This window comes from Bacidia gigantensis (assembly GCF_019456465.1).
Source record: "Bacidia gigantensis strain McMullin 20006 chromosome Unknown contig_134, whole genome shotgun sequence".
Taxonomy (NCBI): domain Eukaryota; kingdom Fungi; phylum Ascomycota; class Lecanoromycetes; order Lecanorales; family Ramalinaceae; genus Bacidia; species Bacidia gigantensis.
Window position 1 is genome coordinate 449,715 of NW_025408593.1, and position 16,988 is coordinate 466,702.

General features: G+C 49.5%; 7 protein-coding genes across 7 annotated transcripts; 4 read left to right on the top strand and 3 right to left on the bottom strand.

The window, feature by feature from the left end:
* Positions 1-405: 405 nt before the first annotated feature.
* Positions 406-3,756, top strand: KY384_001883 (uncharacterized protein; the record flags this gene model as incomplete). Its single annotated transcript, XM_044810409.1, has 5 exons — positions 406-747; positions 927-993; positions 1,069-1,701; positions 1,730-3,368; positions 3,429-3,756. 5 exons carry the CDS (start codon positions 406-408, stop codon positions 3,754-3,756), a joined length of 3,009 nt encoding a protein of 1,002 aa, XP_044672383.1.
* A 570-nt stretch (positions 3,757-4,326) lies between these two features.
* On the top strand, positions 4,327-5,617 carry KY384_001884 (uncharacterized protein; the record flags this gene model as incomplete). The annotated part of the gene is made up of 2 exons (XM_044810410.1): positions 4,327-4,546; positions 5,490-5,617. The coding sequence occupies 2 exons, from the start codon at positions 4,327-4,329 to the stop codon at positions 5,615-5,617; spliced, it is 348 nt and encodes a 115-aa protein (XP_044672384.1).
* Positions 5,618-6,184: 567 nt separating this feature from the next.
* Positions 6,185-6,921, top strand: KY384_001885 (uncharacterized protein; the record flags this gene model as incomplete). Its single annotated transcript, XM_044810411.1, has 2 exons — positions 6,185-6,377; positions 6,437-6,921. 2 exons carry the CDS (start codon positions 6,185-6,187, stop codon positions 6,919-6,921), a joined length of 678 nt encoding a protein of 225 aa, XP_044672385.1.
* A 290-nt stretch (positions 6,922-7,211) lies between these two features.
* Positions 7,212-8,290, bottom strand: KY384_001886 (uncharacterized protein; the record flags this gene model as incomplete). Its single annotated transcript, XM_044810412.1, has 2 exons — positions 7,212-7,523; positions 7,580-8,290. The coding sequence occupies 2 exons, from the start codon at positions 8,288-8,290 to the stop codon at positions 7,212-7,214; spliced, it is 1,023 nt and encodes a 340-aa protein (XP_044672386.1).
* Positions 8,291-9,090: 800 nt separating this feature from the next.
* Positions 9,091-12,561, top strand: KY384_001887 (uncharacterized protein; the record flags this gene model as incomplete). Its single annotated transcript, XM_044810413.1, has 2 exons — positions 9,091-11,933; positions 11,988-12,561. The coding sequence occupies 2 exons, from the start codon at positions 9,091-9,093 to the stop codon at positions 12,559-12,561; spliced, it is 3,417 nt and encodes a 1,138-aa protein (XP_044672387.1).
* A 148-nt stretch (positions 12,562-12,709) lies between these two features.
* On the bottom strand, positions 12,710-14,651 carry KY384_001888 (uncharacterized protein; the record flags this gene model as incomplete). Its single annotated transcript, XM_044810414.1, has 3 exons — positions 12,710-13,719; positions 13,786-14,171; positions 14,524-14,651. The coding sequence occupies 3 exons, from the start codon at positions 14,649-14,651 to the stop codon at positions 12,710-12,712; spliced, it is 1,524 nt and encodes a 507-aa protein (XP_044672388.1).
* Positions 14,652-15,836: 1,185 nt separating this feature from the next.
* Positions 15,837-16,805, bottom strand: KY384_001889 (uncharacterized protein; the record flags this gene model as incomplete). The annotated part of the gene is made up of 1 exon (XM_044810415.1): positions 15,837-16,805. The coding sequence occupies one exon, from the start codon at positions 16,803-16,805 to the stop codon at positions 15,837-15,839; it is 969 nt and encodes a 322-aa protein (XP_044672389.1).
* Between the last annotated feature and the right edge of the window lie 183 nt (positions 16,806-16,988).

The window sequence follows — 16,988 nt, forward strand, 5'->3', positions numbered from 1 at the left end:
GATGCATACCAGTAACCGATTTTGCTGTCAAGCACGTTCAGCCTCACGTCTTCCTGACCATCACCTGCTCCAACCCTCGGATGCAGCTCCATAAGTCTGATGGTGTCAGGCTTAGCCTTTCAAAAATGCACCCCCAATCACACCCCCCTTTCCATATCTAAGCCACGGGCAGTGGCAGATTGTTACGGGTCATTTCGAAAGTGTGTTTATCTTCCTTTTCCACTTTGAACATTACAGCATTCTTCCTTGACGTCGTTTCCGAAAGCTCTGTGAAGCACATTTGGTTCTTTCGTAGATATTGAATTTGCATATGATCGAGTGCAGAAGGGCACAACACTTTGCAGGGAAGAAGATTACGGGTGTCACGATAAGAAGGCATGAATCACTACCTGGCTTCTAATCAAAATGCCTGGGGCTACAACAACAGACGAGCTTCAAACCAATGGGCCGGACTGCCAACTGCACCCAACGTCCTCACGTCAAGGCGAATGGATTCGGCTTGAAGAAGAGAAGCGCCATGACTTCCTGGATTTAGCTTGCGACGAGTCCTTGCAAGTAAACACGCTGGAGGACCTCCAGAAAAGTCTGCACGAGCTCGTGGACGAGTTCAAGCTTCGCAACAGCTTTGTTGAGCGGTTGAACCCCACCTTCGACCATCTTACCTCTTTTACACAAGCGATTACTTCGGCATCTCAATACAATCCTGTAGCATGTTTGGTATGGGGCGGCATTCAGGCCGTGGTCTTGGTGAGTGTCTCTTGCGTTATGCGGGAAATCGGGATTGACGGGCGAAGAGCGCGTGCAGGATATCATCTATGTCGGATGAAGTAGTTGAAATGTTGGTCGAGCTAAATACAAGCCTCCCCATTTTTGATGAGTATATGATATTGTTTCCGGGGCGACATGAGCTGCAATGGGCTTTGCAGGATTTATATGTTGACTACGTCGGATTCTGTGTTACGGCTGCTCAATATTTCAAGCGGGGTCCGGCCGGTAAACACGCATCCCACTATTCACTTCCCTCTACACCTGCTTGACACTTAACACTTACTGATTCATATCATCCAGTAAATTTCCTCACCAACTTCTTCTCTGGAAAATCTCATTTCAATATCAAGCAGAGCAAAGCAAATATTCGTAGACATGTCAAGACCTTTAAACGTGCTGCAGAGCTCGCTCATCGAGAGCGCGTGCGACGTCAACACTTAGAGGTGCAAAAAAAGCTAGGTGATAACTTTGTAGAGCTTCCCTCACAATTCGCACCAAGCTCGTCCGACATGTCGAAAATCACCTTCCCGGTCAGCACGGTTGGCATGAATCGGAACTGGACGTTCACTGGCCGCGATGAAGACCTCATCAAAGTACACGACGTCCTGATTGAGCGACGTCCTAGTGGGACGAAGTCTGGAGACTCCATACAACCTGACAAATCTGGGAATGATTCTGGACCGGCTTGTTGTGTATTGACTGGTATTGGTGGCGTTGGTAAAACTCAAACAGCGCTTGAATATACTTATCGCTATCGTGACAAATACGACGCGATCTTCTGGCTGGAGGCTGAAGATAAATGGACTTTGACGGCGAAGTATGCCCAGATCTCTGATGCACTAGGACTACTGGATCAACATACATTTGAAAAGGATGGTCATAGGCGCCAGACTCTTGGTATCGAGAAGGCCCGAGAGTGGCTTCAATCCACCGGTGAGTGCCCCGAATCTGGGATGGCTAGGTGTGATTAACGCTTTGAAAGAGAAACGTTGGCTTCTTGTCTTTGATAATGCAGAGGATATCAATGATGTTGATCCATACCTACCGTTAGAGTCAAATTCACGTGGCTCGATCTTGATCACAACGCAGCGCCCGATCAATTTTGGAGTTACGAAGATATTCGCCACAGTGGAAATGAAGTCATTCAACAGAGATCATGCTGCAGCATTGCTGTTCAAATACCTCCAAAGGGACGCAGCTGACGAGAAAGAGGAAGAAATGGCCCGCAAGCTATCTGACACTGTCGACGGTCTTCCCTTAGCGATTGCTACGATTGGTGGGTACATTAATCAGTCTCAGAGCAATCTCGTTGAATATACTCAAACACTTCAACACTCATCGAACGCTTGGACCGCCAGCGCAATTGGACCGGTGAGTCAGTATGAGAAGAATCTTGAAACTGTCTTCGACATCGCCATAGCAGAGCTTTCTGACAAAGCGCGGGAGGTCCTTACCATTCTCGCATTTCTTAACCCAGATAATATTCCGGAGGCTCTGTTTGATGCCGCAGTTGGAAAGGACAGCCTAAAATTTGTCCACAACAAAGCGGACCTACTTGAAATTATTCGTGAACTGCGAAAGCGGCAACTCATACGACGAGAGGCTTCTGTGTCCGAACCTTACATTGCTACTCATCGCACCGTTCAGTGGAACGTGCTGTTGTTCTTGAGTAAGGATTATACGCATCGCTGGGAAGTTTTTCAACAAGCCTTTAGACTAGTCAAGAATGTCCTGCCAGATGATTCTCCCTTTGTTGTGCCGTCCCCCGATAAATGGCCCAAATTTCAAAAATATGGACCTCATATCTTGAGCTTACGATCACACTGTCTCTGGCCTGATCCTCCAATCGAGCTTCCGGTCAACTTTGCAGAGGTTTTGTCGGATATGGGAACCTTCATGTGGCACGCAGGGAAGGTGCCAGAAGGTGAAGAGGCTTTGGAAACAGCATCTGACGTCATGGACGAAAACAAAGTCGAAGACGACAACACAGTGCGAGCGGACGTCTACAATTTGCTCGGCATCATCACAAGCTTTGATGGTGTAAGCGAGAGAGAACGCAGTATGGACCTACGTCACAAAGCTTACAATGCTCGCAAGGCAGAGTTCGGTGGTCTCCCGCAAAGCAAAGTCACCATAGATGATGAAATCAAACGTGAAATTGTCAATTCGGACTTTGCCTACGCCTTGGTTCAAGAAGAAGACTTCGATCAAGCTGCCGAGATATTCAGCAAGACTTTGCAGAAATACCACGAATGGGGCCCAGAAGATGAATACCCTTATCAATACTCTCAGTATCACCAGGTTGTTGCTGTCTGCTTGATGGCTGCACAAAAGCCTGTCGAGTCTATCGAGCACATCACCCATTGTACCGATTTGCTAGTCAAGTCTAGTGATACTATGCATCCGATGACTCAATTGATGCGTTTTATCGCTGGCTTCTTGACATGGCACGCAGGTGAGCGGGAGAAAGCACTTGAGATCAATGAGTCCGTGCTTGAAGGTCGACGCAAGATTATTGGCGACTTTAGTCATTTTACTCTCGAGAGCTACTCAACCACAGCTAAACTTCTCGCGGAGACAGGTAATCTTGAAAAAGCACGGTAAGCCTTTGAAGATCCATTAAGTTTCAGGTAGACTTTGGTGCTCATTCATCCTCATAGCGTGTATCTAGACTGTTGCCTTGAACGCCGAAAGCGCAATGCTTGGAATGAAGAGGGTGTCGCCCGAGCTCAATTCCGCTATGCTCATGTACTTGAACAACTTGGTGAGAAGACCGAAGCAGCGAAGCAGCGAGAGCTGTCAAGGAAAACCATGCTCCGCTTCATGGAGCGATACCCTAGGTATTTGCCTCAGACACCCGATGATGAAGAGTCTGTTCTTGATCAAATGGTCTCAATTTGGGCAGGGCGTTTTACGGGCAAGATGGTACAGAAGGAACCTGGATTCGTACATACCGCCCCGGTGCCTGAGGGTGTGCAAGGACTGTGAATAGCTTTTTTCAATGCGTCGTGTCTTTCAAACAGGCTCATTCGATTGAATCCTGTCGGCATGAACTTAATGATACGAGGATGTCGATGGCGCCGGAGTGATTGGCTCAGTGTCTAGTGAATGCGCGTCACAGAATGAAAGGAAAGATTTCTCCAACGGGGATGCGTGCTGACGGTATGAAAGGTGTATGCTCACAATCACTGGCTTGAACGGTTGAGGGACATGAGACAAAAAATTGAAAATTGTTCAAGCGCTTCAAGTAGTCCACATAATTATGGTCATCGGATCTCACTAGGCTCTAGTTCAATCAAGCACCCAATGATCTTGCAGGTCCCGAGGGGGTATGCATATTTGAGAGCCTGAACAATCCAGGACGTTTTATCCTGCTTCCCTCTATTCTCTCAAGCCATCTAGATCATAGAATATCCTATCTGAAGCGCCAAATAGAGCGATCCTAGAAAGCCCTTCCTTCCCTTCGTTGCTCGAAACAGCAGCGCAACATTTGCGTCCTGCTCAAACAGACTGAGTGGATCTTCTCCCTTTGATCAAGAACGCATCCGTTGCATCGCGATGCCTACCAAGAGTGAAAACGGCTTTCCAAGCTCCACAGGAAGCATTGCTCCTCCCCCTAGCTCGCAGAGCATCAATGGCCCGAACGATGGAACACGATCTCAACCATGGCGAACGCATTGGCCGGCAAGACCAGTAACTACGACCACAGAAGAAACAGGATTTGATGAAGACGGAATACATTATGGATTCGAAAAGGGGGAGAAGATCATCATATATGGTACATGATATGAATTGAGAGGACGATGGTAGTGCGCTCGGTGCAGTACCTTGTGGCTTGTGGACAGAGGTGGGGTTCTGAACGGGTGGGGTACGTGGACGACTGAAATGGTCACTATTTGGACAGTTGTATTCTTTGCCTTTAATGTTCCAAGAGTATGGAGGACAGCGTATTGCATGATCGCAATTTGCATTGATGGTTAGATCTGCTTCAACGTATTTCTAGAGAATTTGACGATGTGAAGTTAGGGAAAAGTGTGCAGTCATTCCTTCTCCTTCCTCCTGGAAGATCGCTCGTTGCCTTTTCGATCGGTACTATGATTAAACCGTGGGTTTGCCTTGAAAAAATGGCACATGTATGATTTACCTTGCCTTACATGGCCTCCAGCCAAGATGGTATGTCCACCGTCAAGCTGACTTGTTGCGGTTGCAGAACGGTGGTAAACCGGTACCCCTGGTCAACAGAGAGGGCCGGAGCGCCTGATTTGAAAATTCCGGACTTGTGCCACGCTATATTTTCAATAGTCGGTCTAAGCTGTTGCACATGCGATGGGATGTGGAAATATGTTCATTGCATCGAACTCCCCGCAACTGTGAGTTTCGCTTACAAAGTTATCTACACACTCTCTGATAAACGTATGAAATGCTACGAGCATCAGAAGCAGCAAATACCTGGGTTTAGACAAATCCTGTGAGTCCAGCTGATTCAATACTTTGAAGAAGTATCTCGCAAACGAGTCCTTCTGCAGAGGCTGAGAATTGATTTAGATTCTCTCTGGATGATATTTGAAATGCGGCGAAGTGTAAAGTTCCCCTTTTTCAGGGTACCTAGTCCTATTACCGTGCGCCTTCAGGAATGATGCTGTGAATGCGCATGTACTTCCATTACCCTTAGTTCCAGCAACGTGGATGACGTTGGGTCTCTCAATCAGTGAATCAAAGAGATACAGAGTTTGGCCTACTACTTTACCCAGTGGCCGAGAGTGCAAAGCCAAGTTTTCATGTTAAAAAGGCTAGGGGTCCCTTAGAAAGTTGGAGCCTTAGGCATATCATTCACGCCTGCCTGACCTGAAAGACAAGTCTCTTGTCGGGCCTCTCATTGAGCAGCCTCACTGCCTCCTATCCTTCATGAGACATGATGGAATCACGTAGAGGTAGAGTCTGACTTCGTATCTATCAGGTCCCCGTGGAGGTAGGATGTTCGCGCTCGTTCTGCGCATTGTACCCCCTGTTCCACAAGGAGTGTACAGCTTTAGACCAGCATGGCATCAATACAAAAGCCAATATAGGTGAAAGATCAGTTTTTTCACGGGTGGTTGATACAAATTCGGCACGAGGGGCTAGTCACGTGTGTCGAGACATCTTAGCAGGGCTTTGCCGGCTATTCTTGTCCCCAAACGTCAGCCAGATCCGACAATTGAGATGCAACTCGACTTTGGTAACGTCGCGATGCAGAACTGGAAGCCCGTAAATCGCAGCTAAACCACTATTGCGACTGAGGAATATTTTCACCTAAACACAGACTTGAAAAACAATTTTCAAGAACAAACTCATATCAACAGAACCTTCAACCATCCGCAAATTTTCTTGGTTGAATGAATCCCCTCCCAGGGTCAATATCAATACAAATCAGACACGCATGGGCTCTACATCCTCAAAAGTAGCCAAAGCGGCTTCAAATACCCCCAAGCCGCGTCAATATCCCTCGCGGGTGCCTCCAAGCTCTGCTGCTGTCAAGTCTCGCACCGGGGCATCTTCTACCCCAGACCCTATCAGCACAACCGGACCAACGGTACATCCTACTCCGCACGCCAGCGAGAGCAAAGATCAAGGTATGCTCAAGCTCTGTCAAAGCTATGAATAGAGTCATTGCTCATATTTACCCCATTAGCTGTCACTTCGGACGCCCAAGACCCAGACTTTGCAGCATCCCTTCGCTCTCTCGGCCCAGTCCAACCAAATTCCACCCTCTCAAATACATCAACCTTTCGAGCCCACCAAGCTGCTACAGGTTCCGGGCCATCGATTCCACAGCAGCAAAGTGACATATCTCCTCCACCGCCACAAGGCCAGAACATCTTCCCTAATGCGGCTCATAATCCCGCCTTGGTGATCTTAGAAGCGCGAACTCAGATAGCAGAGCAGGCAGAGCAGGAACTTACACAAACCCGGAGCGCTGCTAGTAAAGCTACTAGACGCTTTTTGGACGTCATGACTATTCGACAGGTCTTGAGCATGAGAGATGATCAGAGCATGGGCGCCCAGGAGATTGAAAACACCTTACACCTGTCGCCTGGCACAGTCGGAAAGCTGGCTTTAGTGGGTGAAGCGAGCGTTTCGAGCAGAGGTAAAGAAGACTCTGGGATCTATGACTGATACAATGGCAAGCAGTTGGACATGCAATCATGAACCTGACTTGGTCACCAATAGAACTTTGCAAATGCTACAATGAGCAGCAATATGATTACCAGTCTGCGATGAAGAGCTGATCGGGCTCAAATAGACGATGGCTAGTGACAGACGCTTCGGAGATTTGGAGAACCATTGAGCCTTGAGATCTGATGCTGTGGATGCTGTTCTTACCACAAGGCATTGACGCATAGCCTGTTAGCTGGCAAAGCGCGTTTAAACTAACTTGCAATCCAAGTACGAAGCTTGTATTGACGTTACCATGCAGCATGGCCTCCATCGATGCGCAGGTCTGTGGCCGTCATCCATCTGCTCGCCTCACTTAAGAGGAAGACTGCCGCCCCTCGGAAGTCCTCTGGCTTGCTCAGCTTGCCCAACATATTCTGGGACGGCCAATCTGTCTTCCTCTCAGGGTACAGTTTAAACAGCTCCTCCACCATGGCAGTCACGATATAGCCAGGGGACAGGGTGTTCACTCGAATGCCGTACACTCCCCATTCCGAAGCGAGATTGCGAGCGAGTTGAAGCACCGCAGCCTTTGACGCATTGTAGGCTGGGCAAATTAGACCCTGTCAATTAGGGTCAGCGACCCCGAAACAGCTGGTATTTCCCGAAGCAAGCATACCCGATTTGCAACAGTACCGCTCATGCTCCCGATCAGACACATACTGCCCCCGTTACCGAACCTTATCATCTGCTTGGCCACAGCCTGAGCCGTCATGAACACGCCGGTCACGTTGATTTCCATCATCTTGTTCACATCCTCAGCAGTATACTCCAACGCTGGGACCTCTTGCTGTATGCCGGCCGCAGCGATCAATCCATCCATCTTGCCATGTTTAGATCCAATCTCTGTTACGATCTCATTCAGGCCCTTCACATCCCGAACATCGATCTGGCGATAATACAGCGTCGTCCCAAGTTCCGCCGCTGCCCGCTTCTGGACCCGATAGTAGTCTGGCGAGGGTTCTGGCTTGCGATCGAGGGCGTAAACGGTAGCACCAGCTTCAAGGACAGCTTCCGCTTGGGTTAGGCCCAGGCCTTGGGCTGCTCCCGAGATAAGGATGACTTTGTCCGTGAGATTGAACTCAGGGAGGCGTTTGGTGGTGCCCAGGAAGCTCGCGGCTGCTTTGTTGGTATTTAAATGTTCGCTTTCCTGCGATGGAGGTGATGGAGGGTCTCGATCTGGTTTCTGTGGGTCATGGCCTTTTGGTGGATTCTCAAGGGAAGAGTAGGCGACGTTGCGGGAGTTTGTGAATGAGCGCTGTAGTAGGGGATTTCGAAACAGCTTGAAGAAATTTGCAGGTCTCAATAAAGCGCGCCTAGATCTAAACATACTACTTGATTTTCTGTACAATGACTTGAAAGCACAGATTCGAGGGTTAATTTTCTAGACAAGCAAAATGCAAACGCGGGGTCTGCGGAAGGAGGAACGACGTAATTGGCAAATTGCCGTGCGTGTTTCAAAAGAAGGTAGCGAATGCACTCGTTATATTGATACAGCAATTGACTTTCATCCGTGCCGTGGCCGTGTTGAGTAGAGACTTACAGCCACTGAGTCTCTTGAACAGCCGTGTTCCGACTCCAATGGTTAGAACTATGGGCCAACAAGGGCGAGAGTCACAAGACACGGGCGTTCTCTGCCAACCCAAGGAAAGACCATCTTCGCAAAGTTTGACATCTCAATGATGTTGTAATCCTGATGAAATGCTGGAAAAACATCGGAGATGCTAAAGCTGAAGCTGGGTACCGGTTCTTGAAAAAAGGGAAGAAAGAACAGGCTCAAAAAGCGGATTGAAGTAGGCAGACTGGATTCCCGCCGTCGCCATGCCTCTCTCTAGTTTTCGGACACAATTATCGCGTATGATCGAGGATGCCCTCGAATGATCGCCGTATGTCGAAGAAGATGCAGTATGCTTGAGACTCTGTTGAAGGGCTCAAGCTGGTGAGCTCTTGATAGGCCAATGTCATTGGCTGCAGATTCTGGAGCTAAGTACATAAGAAGTTAGCGGTCCCCAAGGCGTTGTTTACGAGTAAATAGTAAACACCGCCCCGCACTTCGACTTTCTGCACCCAGAGTACAACCCTCTTGATACATCGACAAATTTATTAGATCACACACGGATCAACGCCAGAATGGTCACCAGATCCGTCCCTGCTAAACGCAAACAGGCTGCAGACATGGCCGAGTCTCCTCCGAAGCGAGTGACCAGGGCGCGCGCAGCCAAAGCACCCGTTGAAGCTGAAGTCCAGACCACAACAACAAAGACAGAAATCGCGTCGACGAAGTCGTCAACAACTAAGAAGAAAGCAGCCGCAGCTCCAACAAAGACAACGAAGCGAAAGACACGTGCTGAAGACGAGGAAAATGAGATGGTGGATTTACAAGCTGAGCAAGCCAAAAACGAAACTTTACCTGTGATTCAGCCCAAGGAAGAGTCTGCAAAGCCCAGAGGCTCGAGACAAAGAAAAATCGCCAAGCCAGAAGAGTCTTCAAATGTAGCAGAAGAGGCTCCCAAGCCGAAAGGCCGCCAGGTACGCACGCCAATGAGCCAAGCCAAGGACGATACGACCAAGACACGTGCGAGGCCGAGAAGAGGAGCAACTGCGGTTGATCAAGAAATCAATACTGTAACCCAGACTTCAGAGGCAGCTGCAGAGCCTGCTCCGTTGAAGAAGACTACGCGCGGAAGAGCCGCAGCAGCTGCGACATCTAAAACCGAGACAGCGAAAGCCACTTCGAAGAAAACTGTAACGAAGAAGAAAGTCCAATTTCAAGACGAGCCAGACAAAGAGAATGTTCCCATTGAACCTGAAGGCCCGAAAAAGTCTGCTATGAAGATTACAGGTCTGAAAGCAAAGCCTATCAGAAAGCCGGCGGCCACCAAAGCAACAGCGCGGGGCAAAAAGACAGCGCAAAAAGGTAGCTCTGACACCGTGCCCAATTCTTCTGCAGACCTACCCTTATCTCCCAAAAAGGTGACACAGGTCGCAAAGACCCCGTCTACATCCGAGGATGAGCTTGCTGTTGATAATACTCCCGTTCGTGCTCTCAGCAGATCTCCTGTCAAAGTAAAGACCAGCCCTTTGAAAGCGATCACTAGCCCCTCGAAGCAGGCTTCGACTCAAATCACAGTACCTGTGTCACCGTCAAAACTTTTTGATGCCAGTGCAATTAGCAGTCCTGCCAAGCGATTTCCGCAGTCGCCCTTCAAAGACAGCATGAAATCTTCACCAAAGAAGTTCAATTTTGCCGACACCATTGCGAAGCCGAAATTCTCTGGGTCTCAGGCAACCTCGCCGGTCAAGACTTCGCTGCTCCTCGAGTCGCCTCGAAAAGTCAAGATTCCGGAGATTGGATCAAGCCAAATAGTCATGCCATCGCAAACACCGTTCAAGGCGTCTCTGCTGCAATCACCAGCCCGTCGTCTCAATTCTCCATTGAAGACAAGTAGCTTTACTCCCGCCATCAAGCCGGTGAAAGAACTCGGCCAATTTCAAAGTAGCCCTAAGAGAGCAGCATTGTTCTCTCCTGCCAAGTCAGAGATCATTTCTCACAGCGATGAAGTATCATTGCAAAAGACTTCGGCAACGCCACAGTCTTCTGTGGAGACCGACGTAGAAATGACAGATCCGCCAGATGTTGACGAAAGTTCGACTCCCACCGCTCAACAGGTATTAGCTCCTACGGAATCAAGCTCGGTAGGGACTGAATTGAAGGGTGCGTCATTGTCTGAGGATGGTGACGATGAATCTGAAGTCGAAGCCTCTCATCTGGATGCTTCTCCATCTGCGGCCAATCCTTCTCTCCCAAACTTAGGAGCTTCGACTATGTGGAGGAGAATCTCTGGAAATTCACAGCTATCCGAAGATGAGCTTGCCTCCCCTGACAAACGTTTTGCTCCAACGCCTCTCAGAAGACAATCCATGGATGTAGATGCACACGATTCACTCGGGACGACTGCGGGAGACGCAAGTTTTACTCCATTGTCTGATATGTTCAGTGGTTGGATGGCTTCACGCCCAGATAAGCAACGTCCATCTCGACAGCAGCGTGGAATATTTTCCCTTCCATCTGGCCCTCTGCCAGAAGTGCCGGAGCAGCAAGAAACAGATCTCTTAACAGAGCCGCCTGCAAAAACATCGTTCTTCGAAGACGAGATAGATGTATTGGACGTGGAGCAAATAACACCTCTCCGAGAACAGGTCGATCAATATCAACACGAATCTGCTAATCTGCAAGCAAGTATGGAATCACAAGCTTCTTGCGAATACGGTGACGAGAACGCTGTTCCAGCAGAAGCAGAAGTCCTCAGAGCCGAGCAGGAGGCTAATGATCCGACGTTGACCTGCACTCCGGCTAAAGTGTTCACGCCAGCAAAGCAGATTTCGCGAGGACCCCGTGAAGTTTGTACAGTCTCCAAAGTCCCTTTGAGGGCTTCAGGGGAAATGTCGTCTTTCAAGCTGCCTCGCCAGCGTAGCAAGTCTCTTGGTGGTGGTGCATTAGCAGTTCTTGCTGAGGGTAGTGTTGACGATATGGCTTTTTCTGAAGAGCCCGCCACCCCAACACTTTCGCCAGTCAAACCACCTCAGACGCCCAGTAGTGGTATGAAACTTGACTCTGCTACGCCAGGACGTACCGGACGCAAGAATGGAGCATCTAAAGTTCTTCAGGGCGCAGTCGTCTATGTAGATGTGCATACCTCAGAGGGTGCTGATGCGAGTGGCATTTTTGTTGATCTCCTCACTCAGATGGGTGCCCGTTGCGTGAAGCAATGGAATTGGAACCCTCGTGCTAGTCAGGGAGATTCCCTGGGCACAAAGGGATCACCACAGGATATCTCACCGAATATGTCTTCATCATTCAACAAGGTAGGCATCACTCACGTTGTGTACAAGGACGGAGGGGTACGCACGCTAGAGAAGGTCCGTCTTAGTGAAGGCGTTGTTGTATGCGTAGGTGTTGGATGGGTTTTAGAGTAAGCTCTGTTCTGCTCAGTATCGTTTTGTTCAAAATGCTAATGTCTCGATAGCTGTGAGCGTGAAGACGCTTGGTTGGACGAAGCCAACTACGCCATTGATCTTTCTCTCGTACCTCGCGGAGGTCATCGTCGCCGGAAGTCGATGGAGCCTAAGGCACTAGCCAATCTGGAGGGCAGTCTTGTGCTCGCTGGGAATGACACACCACCCAAAGCACATCAGATGTCGCCAACAAAGGAGTTTCTAGCTCTGAACACCCCAGCTTCTCGTCGAGATACTTTTGTCCTTGAAACTGAACAAGTCACATCCGAGGAAGCTGAGCAACTGTCAATGCTTAGTTCCCTACCTGCAACTCCAGATCGAAACCAAGGAGAAGGCTCGCAAGATGGTGACATAATGGGTGCTTCACCCACAACGCCTTTTTACCTTAGCAAAGGCGCAACTTTAATACAGCGGACATGCCCTCCGAAACACAAAGGCGATCGATTATTCCCAACAAGCGGTAATGTGGAGGATGAGCCAGACGAGGAGGTTAGGCGACGGCTGGTGGCTGCTAGGAGAAAGACTTTACAGTGGTCAAGCAAGACGAAGAGCCCGCTTGGGAGGACCGTGAGCTACGAAATCTGAATTCGGAATGTAAGCCCCTGTTGTTCCTGCATCTGAAGGAGTCGTTGGCTCTATGTGATGGTCAATGCAGCACAATCCTGTTAGCGGAGACAAAGTAAAGACGTTCCGTCTCGAAATAGTCGCGAAATCTTTCAATGACATCTCTTTCTCACAGCCGAGTACCCATGTTTACATGTACGGCCTTGCACACCGTATACGCCTTCAATCCTTCTTCTCCCAGCTCTCTCCCAACCCCACTCTGCTTGACTCCTCCAAAAGGAATCCTCCAATCGCTATCATTGCTACTGTTGATCCACACCATCCCCGCCTCGATCGCTCTCGCCACTCTATGCGCCTTCGTCAGATTCTCCGTGAACACCGCCGCACCCAAGCCATACGTCGTATCGTTTGCCCTCTCCACAGCCTCTTCCTCGCTCTTGAACGACGAAATCACCACAAACGGCCCAAACACCTCTTCGCGATAAATCCGCATCCCGTCCTTGACGTTCGCAAACACCGTTGGCGCAACGAAAAACCCGTGGCCACCGTTGACATCCTTCTGCGCCTCGCCGCCAGCTACTAACGTCGCCCCTTCACTCTTCCCTGATTCAATATAGCCCAACACTCGCTCAAACTGCGCCTTCGTGACCTGAGGGCCCTGGAACGTGGCTTCCTCGAAGGGATCCCCGACTTTACTTGTTGTCTTGACCTGCTCTGTGAATTTCTCGATGAAGCTATCGTACACCCCTTCCTCGACCAGGATTCGCGAAGTGGCAGTGCAGATCTGCCCCTGATTACTCATAATACCCACATGCGCCCATTTGACCGCCTGCTCCATCTCCGCGTCCGCAAACACGATAAGCGGGCTCTTGCCCCCCGTCTCCAGGGTGATGTTCTTCAAGTTAGAGGCGGCCATCTTCATGATTTTCTTACCTGTGGCGGTGGAGCCTGTAAAGGCGATCTTGTCGACGTCTAGGTGGGAGGCGAGGGCTGTGCCGGCGTCGGGTCCGGTTCCGTTGACGATGTTGATGACGCCCGGGGGAAGCCGGCTTCGATGGTTAGTTGGGCGAAGTAAAGAATGCTGAGGGGAGTTTGCTCGGCGGGCTTGAGGACCACTGTATTGCCGCATGCGAGTGCTGGGCCGAGTTTCCAGGCCGCCATGCCGAGCTAGATGTGTAGCTGGATGTCAGAGATGTGGAGGCTTGGGGATAGTGAGTTTTAAGGGGGGAGAGGAGGGCTTAGTACCTACCGGGTAGTTCCACGGGATGATCTGCCCGCATACGCCGACTGGTTCTCGCAGCGTATACGCCAGCTTGTCGGGGCTGGTGTTGATGACTTCGCCATGGATCTTGTCCGCCCATCCGCCGTAGTAGCGCAGTGTGCCAGCCACTTCAGCAAGGTCTTCGCCCAAGGAAACGCTGTAGGGTTTGCCGTTGTCCCAGGTCTCGATTGTGGCGAGGGTTTCGGCGTGTTTTTCGACGAGGGTGGCGAGGGACATCATTAGATTGCCTCGATCAGTGGCGGACATGTTATGCCAGGACGGGTTCTTGAAAGCGGATCTGGCGGCGGCGACGGCGGCGTCGATGTCGGGAGCTGAACCAGCGTAGACGGAGGCGATTGGAGTCTCATCGCTGTAATTGATTTACTTGAGTAAGCATGATAGGTTATGGGACAATAAGAATGGATCTGTGATGTATGTCTGGAAAATCGATATGCATCGTCGAGTTGATTTCGCAGAGCAAGGTGATTATTTGGCAAACGCTCACACTTTGTTTTTTCCCCAAAGCACAAATTGCAAGAATAGACTGAAATATCAGAGGAAGTCATCATAGCGACCTCGCTTTTCTGAAAGGGAACAAGACATAGTAGGTGACATGGAGTAATGCTTGAATAGCTGGTCGTAAGCATCGTACAATTTTTGAGAGCGCTAGTTGTTTTGAAGCAACGATGAGATTGATGGTGCAGAGTCTACATGGAATTTACCTTGGATTGATGCTTGTTATCCTATCCCCAGACTTGGAAGGTACGAATTCATTATTGATGAAGAGACCTCTTGGCTGGGTATACTTGCGCCCATTGGGTGCCGTGAGATCAACGAAAAGGTCTGACATCTCTTCTTGGTGGCTTGTAAGTGCAATTGAAAATGAGACAAGACACGACGATTGCTGAGACCGAGATATCGTAGCTTCTCCTACGCTAAAGCACCCCGCCGGGACGTTGTGCAACGAACTTCCTATTGCGTCATAGCAGGAAGAATCTTCACTTCGTGACTGTGAAGGACCTTATCGCTCCTATGGGAGGTCTGTCTTTCACGTGGAAGAAAATGGTGCTTATACATCTACAAAGCCACTCGTTGTGGTCGGTTGCGAAAAAGTCGAAGAACCTCCGCTTCACACAACCTGGACCGAACGTCTGTTTCTCCTATGGTGGGAGTGATGGGCCATGACTTTGATGATATATTACTGAGCCGACCCAATGGGGCCTGTTCTCAATAATGCAAAAAGAAAGCGTGTAATCAAGCCGTCAATAGCTCCTAGGCCTGGTGTTAGCTTTTGTATATTCCTTACTTCAAAAACGTTGCTTACACTTGCGAATCTACTTCTTGCCCGGATCCTCGGGCCATAGAACAACAAGATCCAAGGTACTAATGTCAAGAGAGCACCAATGCCCCCCAAAAGGCTGGAGGCCCCGGCAAAGCCCAAACGTGTGAACATGGCACTCGTTATCAGTGGAAAAACTCCGCCTAGCATGTTCCTCGAGAAGGACTGTGCTGCTAGCGCAGACGATGCGTAGCGATGGTAAGTGTCGGCAAGGTAATTGAAAACCGCCAGATAGATTGAAAAGATACCCATTGTAGCGCACGCAATAGCCATGGTCGGCACTATCCAGTGAACTGAAGGGGAAGATGACCAGCCAAACCAGAAAAGTCCAATTGGCATAAGAGCACTTTCAATGCAGCTGAAGTACAGCCGATCCTCAGGTGAAGAAGAGAATTTGCTGTAATGCTTAGCCAGTCTCTCCTGGTAAATACTGAGAAACGTGGACAAAATGGCTCCCACACACATTGCTACTTGCTTTGGTAAGTGAGCTTAAATTTCGATTCAAGGCAAACATACCTGCGAATACTGCTCCTGTTTGCTCAGTATTGAAATGATGGTTTGTCTGAAAGACCGATGGTATCGACGAAAAGGTCAAGTACAAGACGGCCCAGCTAAAAGCAACCCATAAAGAGAAAAAGAAAACGACGGGCTCCGTCAACAACAGGTCTTGCAAAGGTTATATTAGCAAATATACACTCAGTTGATGAGCGTGCACTTACGGAAGGGTCTGTAGCACGAGATAGCAATCATCTTTGCGAGGCTATCTCGCTCCTCATCAGCCCGGACTCTCCATCGGATTCTCTGTATTTGCATGATTCCAGTCGTATCCGAGGGCACGCTGAAACCGATAAGGCCTGCCTTTTCCCGAGCTTCGTACCAGTCATTGAGCACCCTAGCCTTGCGACTCAGTAATACGCTACCTCGGGTTTCCTGGAAGAACATTATTACGGCGAGGATGACAAGACTGCCGTCAATAGCTTGTAGGTAGAAGACCCACCGCCATTCAAGATGCTGTGCTACGAATCCAGAGACCATGGGCCCCAGACCAGTTCCCATCATAGCTGCCCCCGTAAACAGGCACATGGGCATATTTCTATCTTCGTGATGATAGATGTCACTGATCACTCCACCGACCATGGTAGAGAAGGTACTCCCTCCTACCCCTGTAAAAAATCGCGCGGCGAGCATGCCCCCATAGGAACGCGTGATTGCACAGCAGAGTTGGCAGAGAACAAATAAGATGCCAGTTGCAATGAAGACGGGTCTCCTCCCATTCAGCTCGGAGAACGGGGCCAGCACCATTGGAGCGATAGCGAAGCCAGTGGTGAATGTTGTTATTCCCACAAAAATAGCCACGGTACTTACATGCCAGTACTCGGACATCTGCTGGGCTGGCGGGCTGTAGGCGCCAGCGGTATACGCTGTCACTACGGTCACGGTACACGAGAGCCATGTTATAAAGGTTTTCCGGGATTGAGACCAATTGAAAGGAGAATCATAAGAACGTAGATCGGGTGGAGGAATTATCTCCACATTCTCTTTATGAAATGGTACTGGTGAAGGCAGAAGAGTCTCATGGGTCAGGTCGTGATACACAATGACTGCATCAGGAGAGATTGTCGGTGAACGAACCTTGTCGAGTCGTAACGACCCAGAATCGTCCATGATAGATATGGACTGCTCTTGCAAGAAGCGAGGGAGCAAATTTGAGGCGCCATGTTTTTATTAATTAGAAGACTGCCACAAAGTATGTCTCCCCAAACCCCAGCAAGCGACGTCAGTGATCAGTCATGTCCCCACCAATTTTTATTAGTCGAGCTCGACTGACTTCCACCCGGTGTCGCTCCG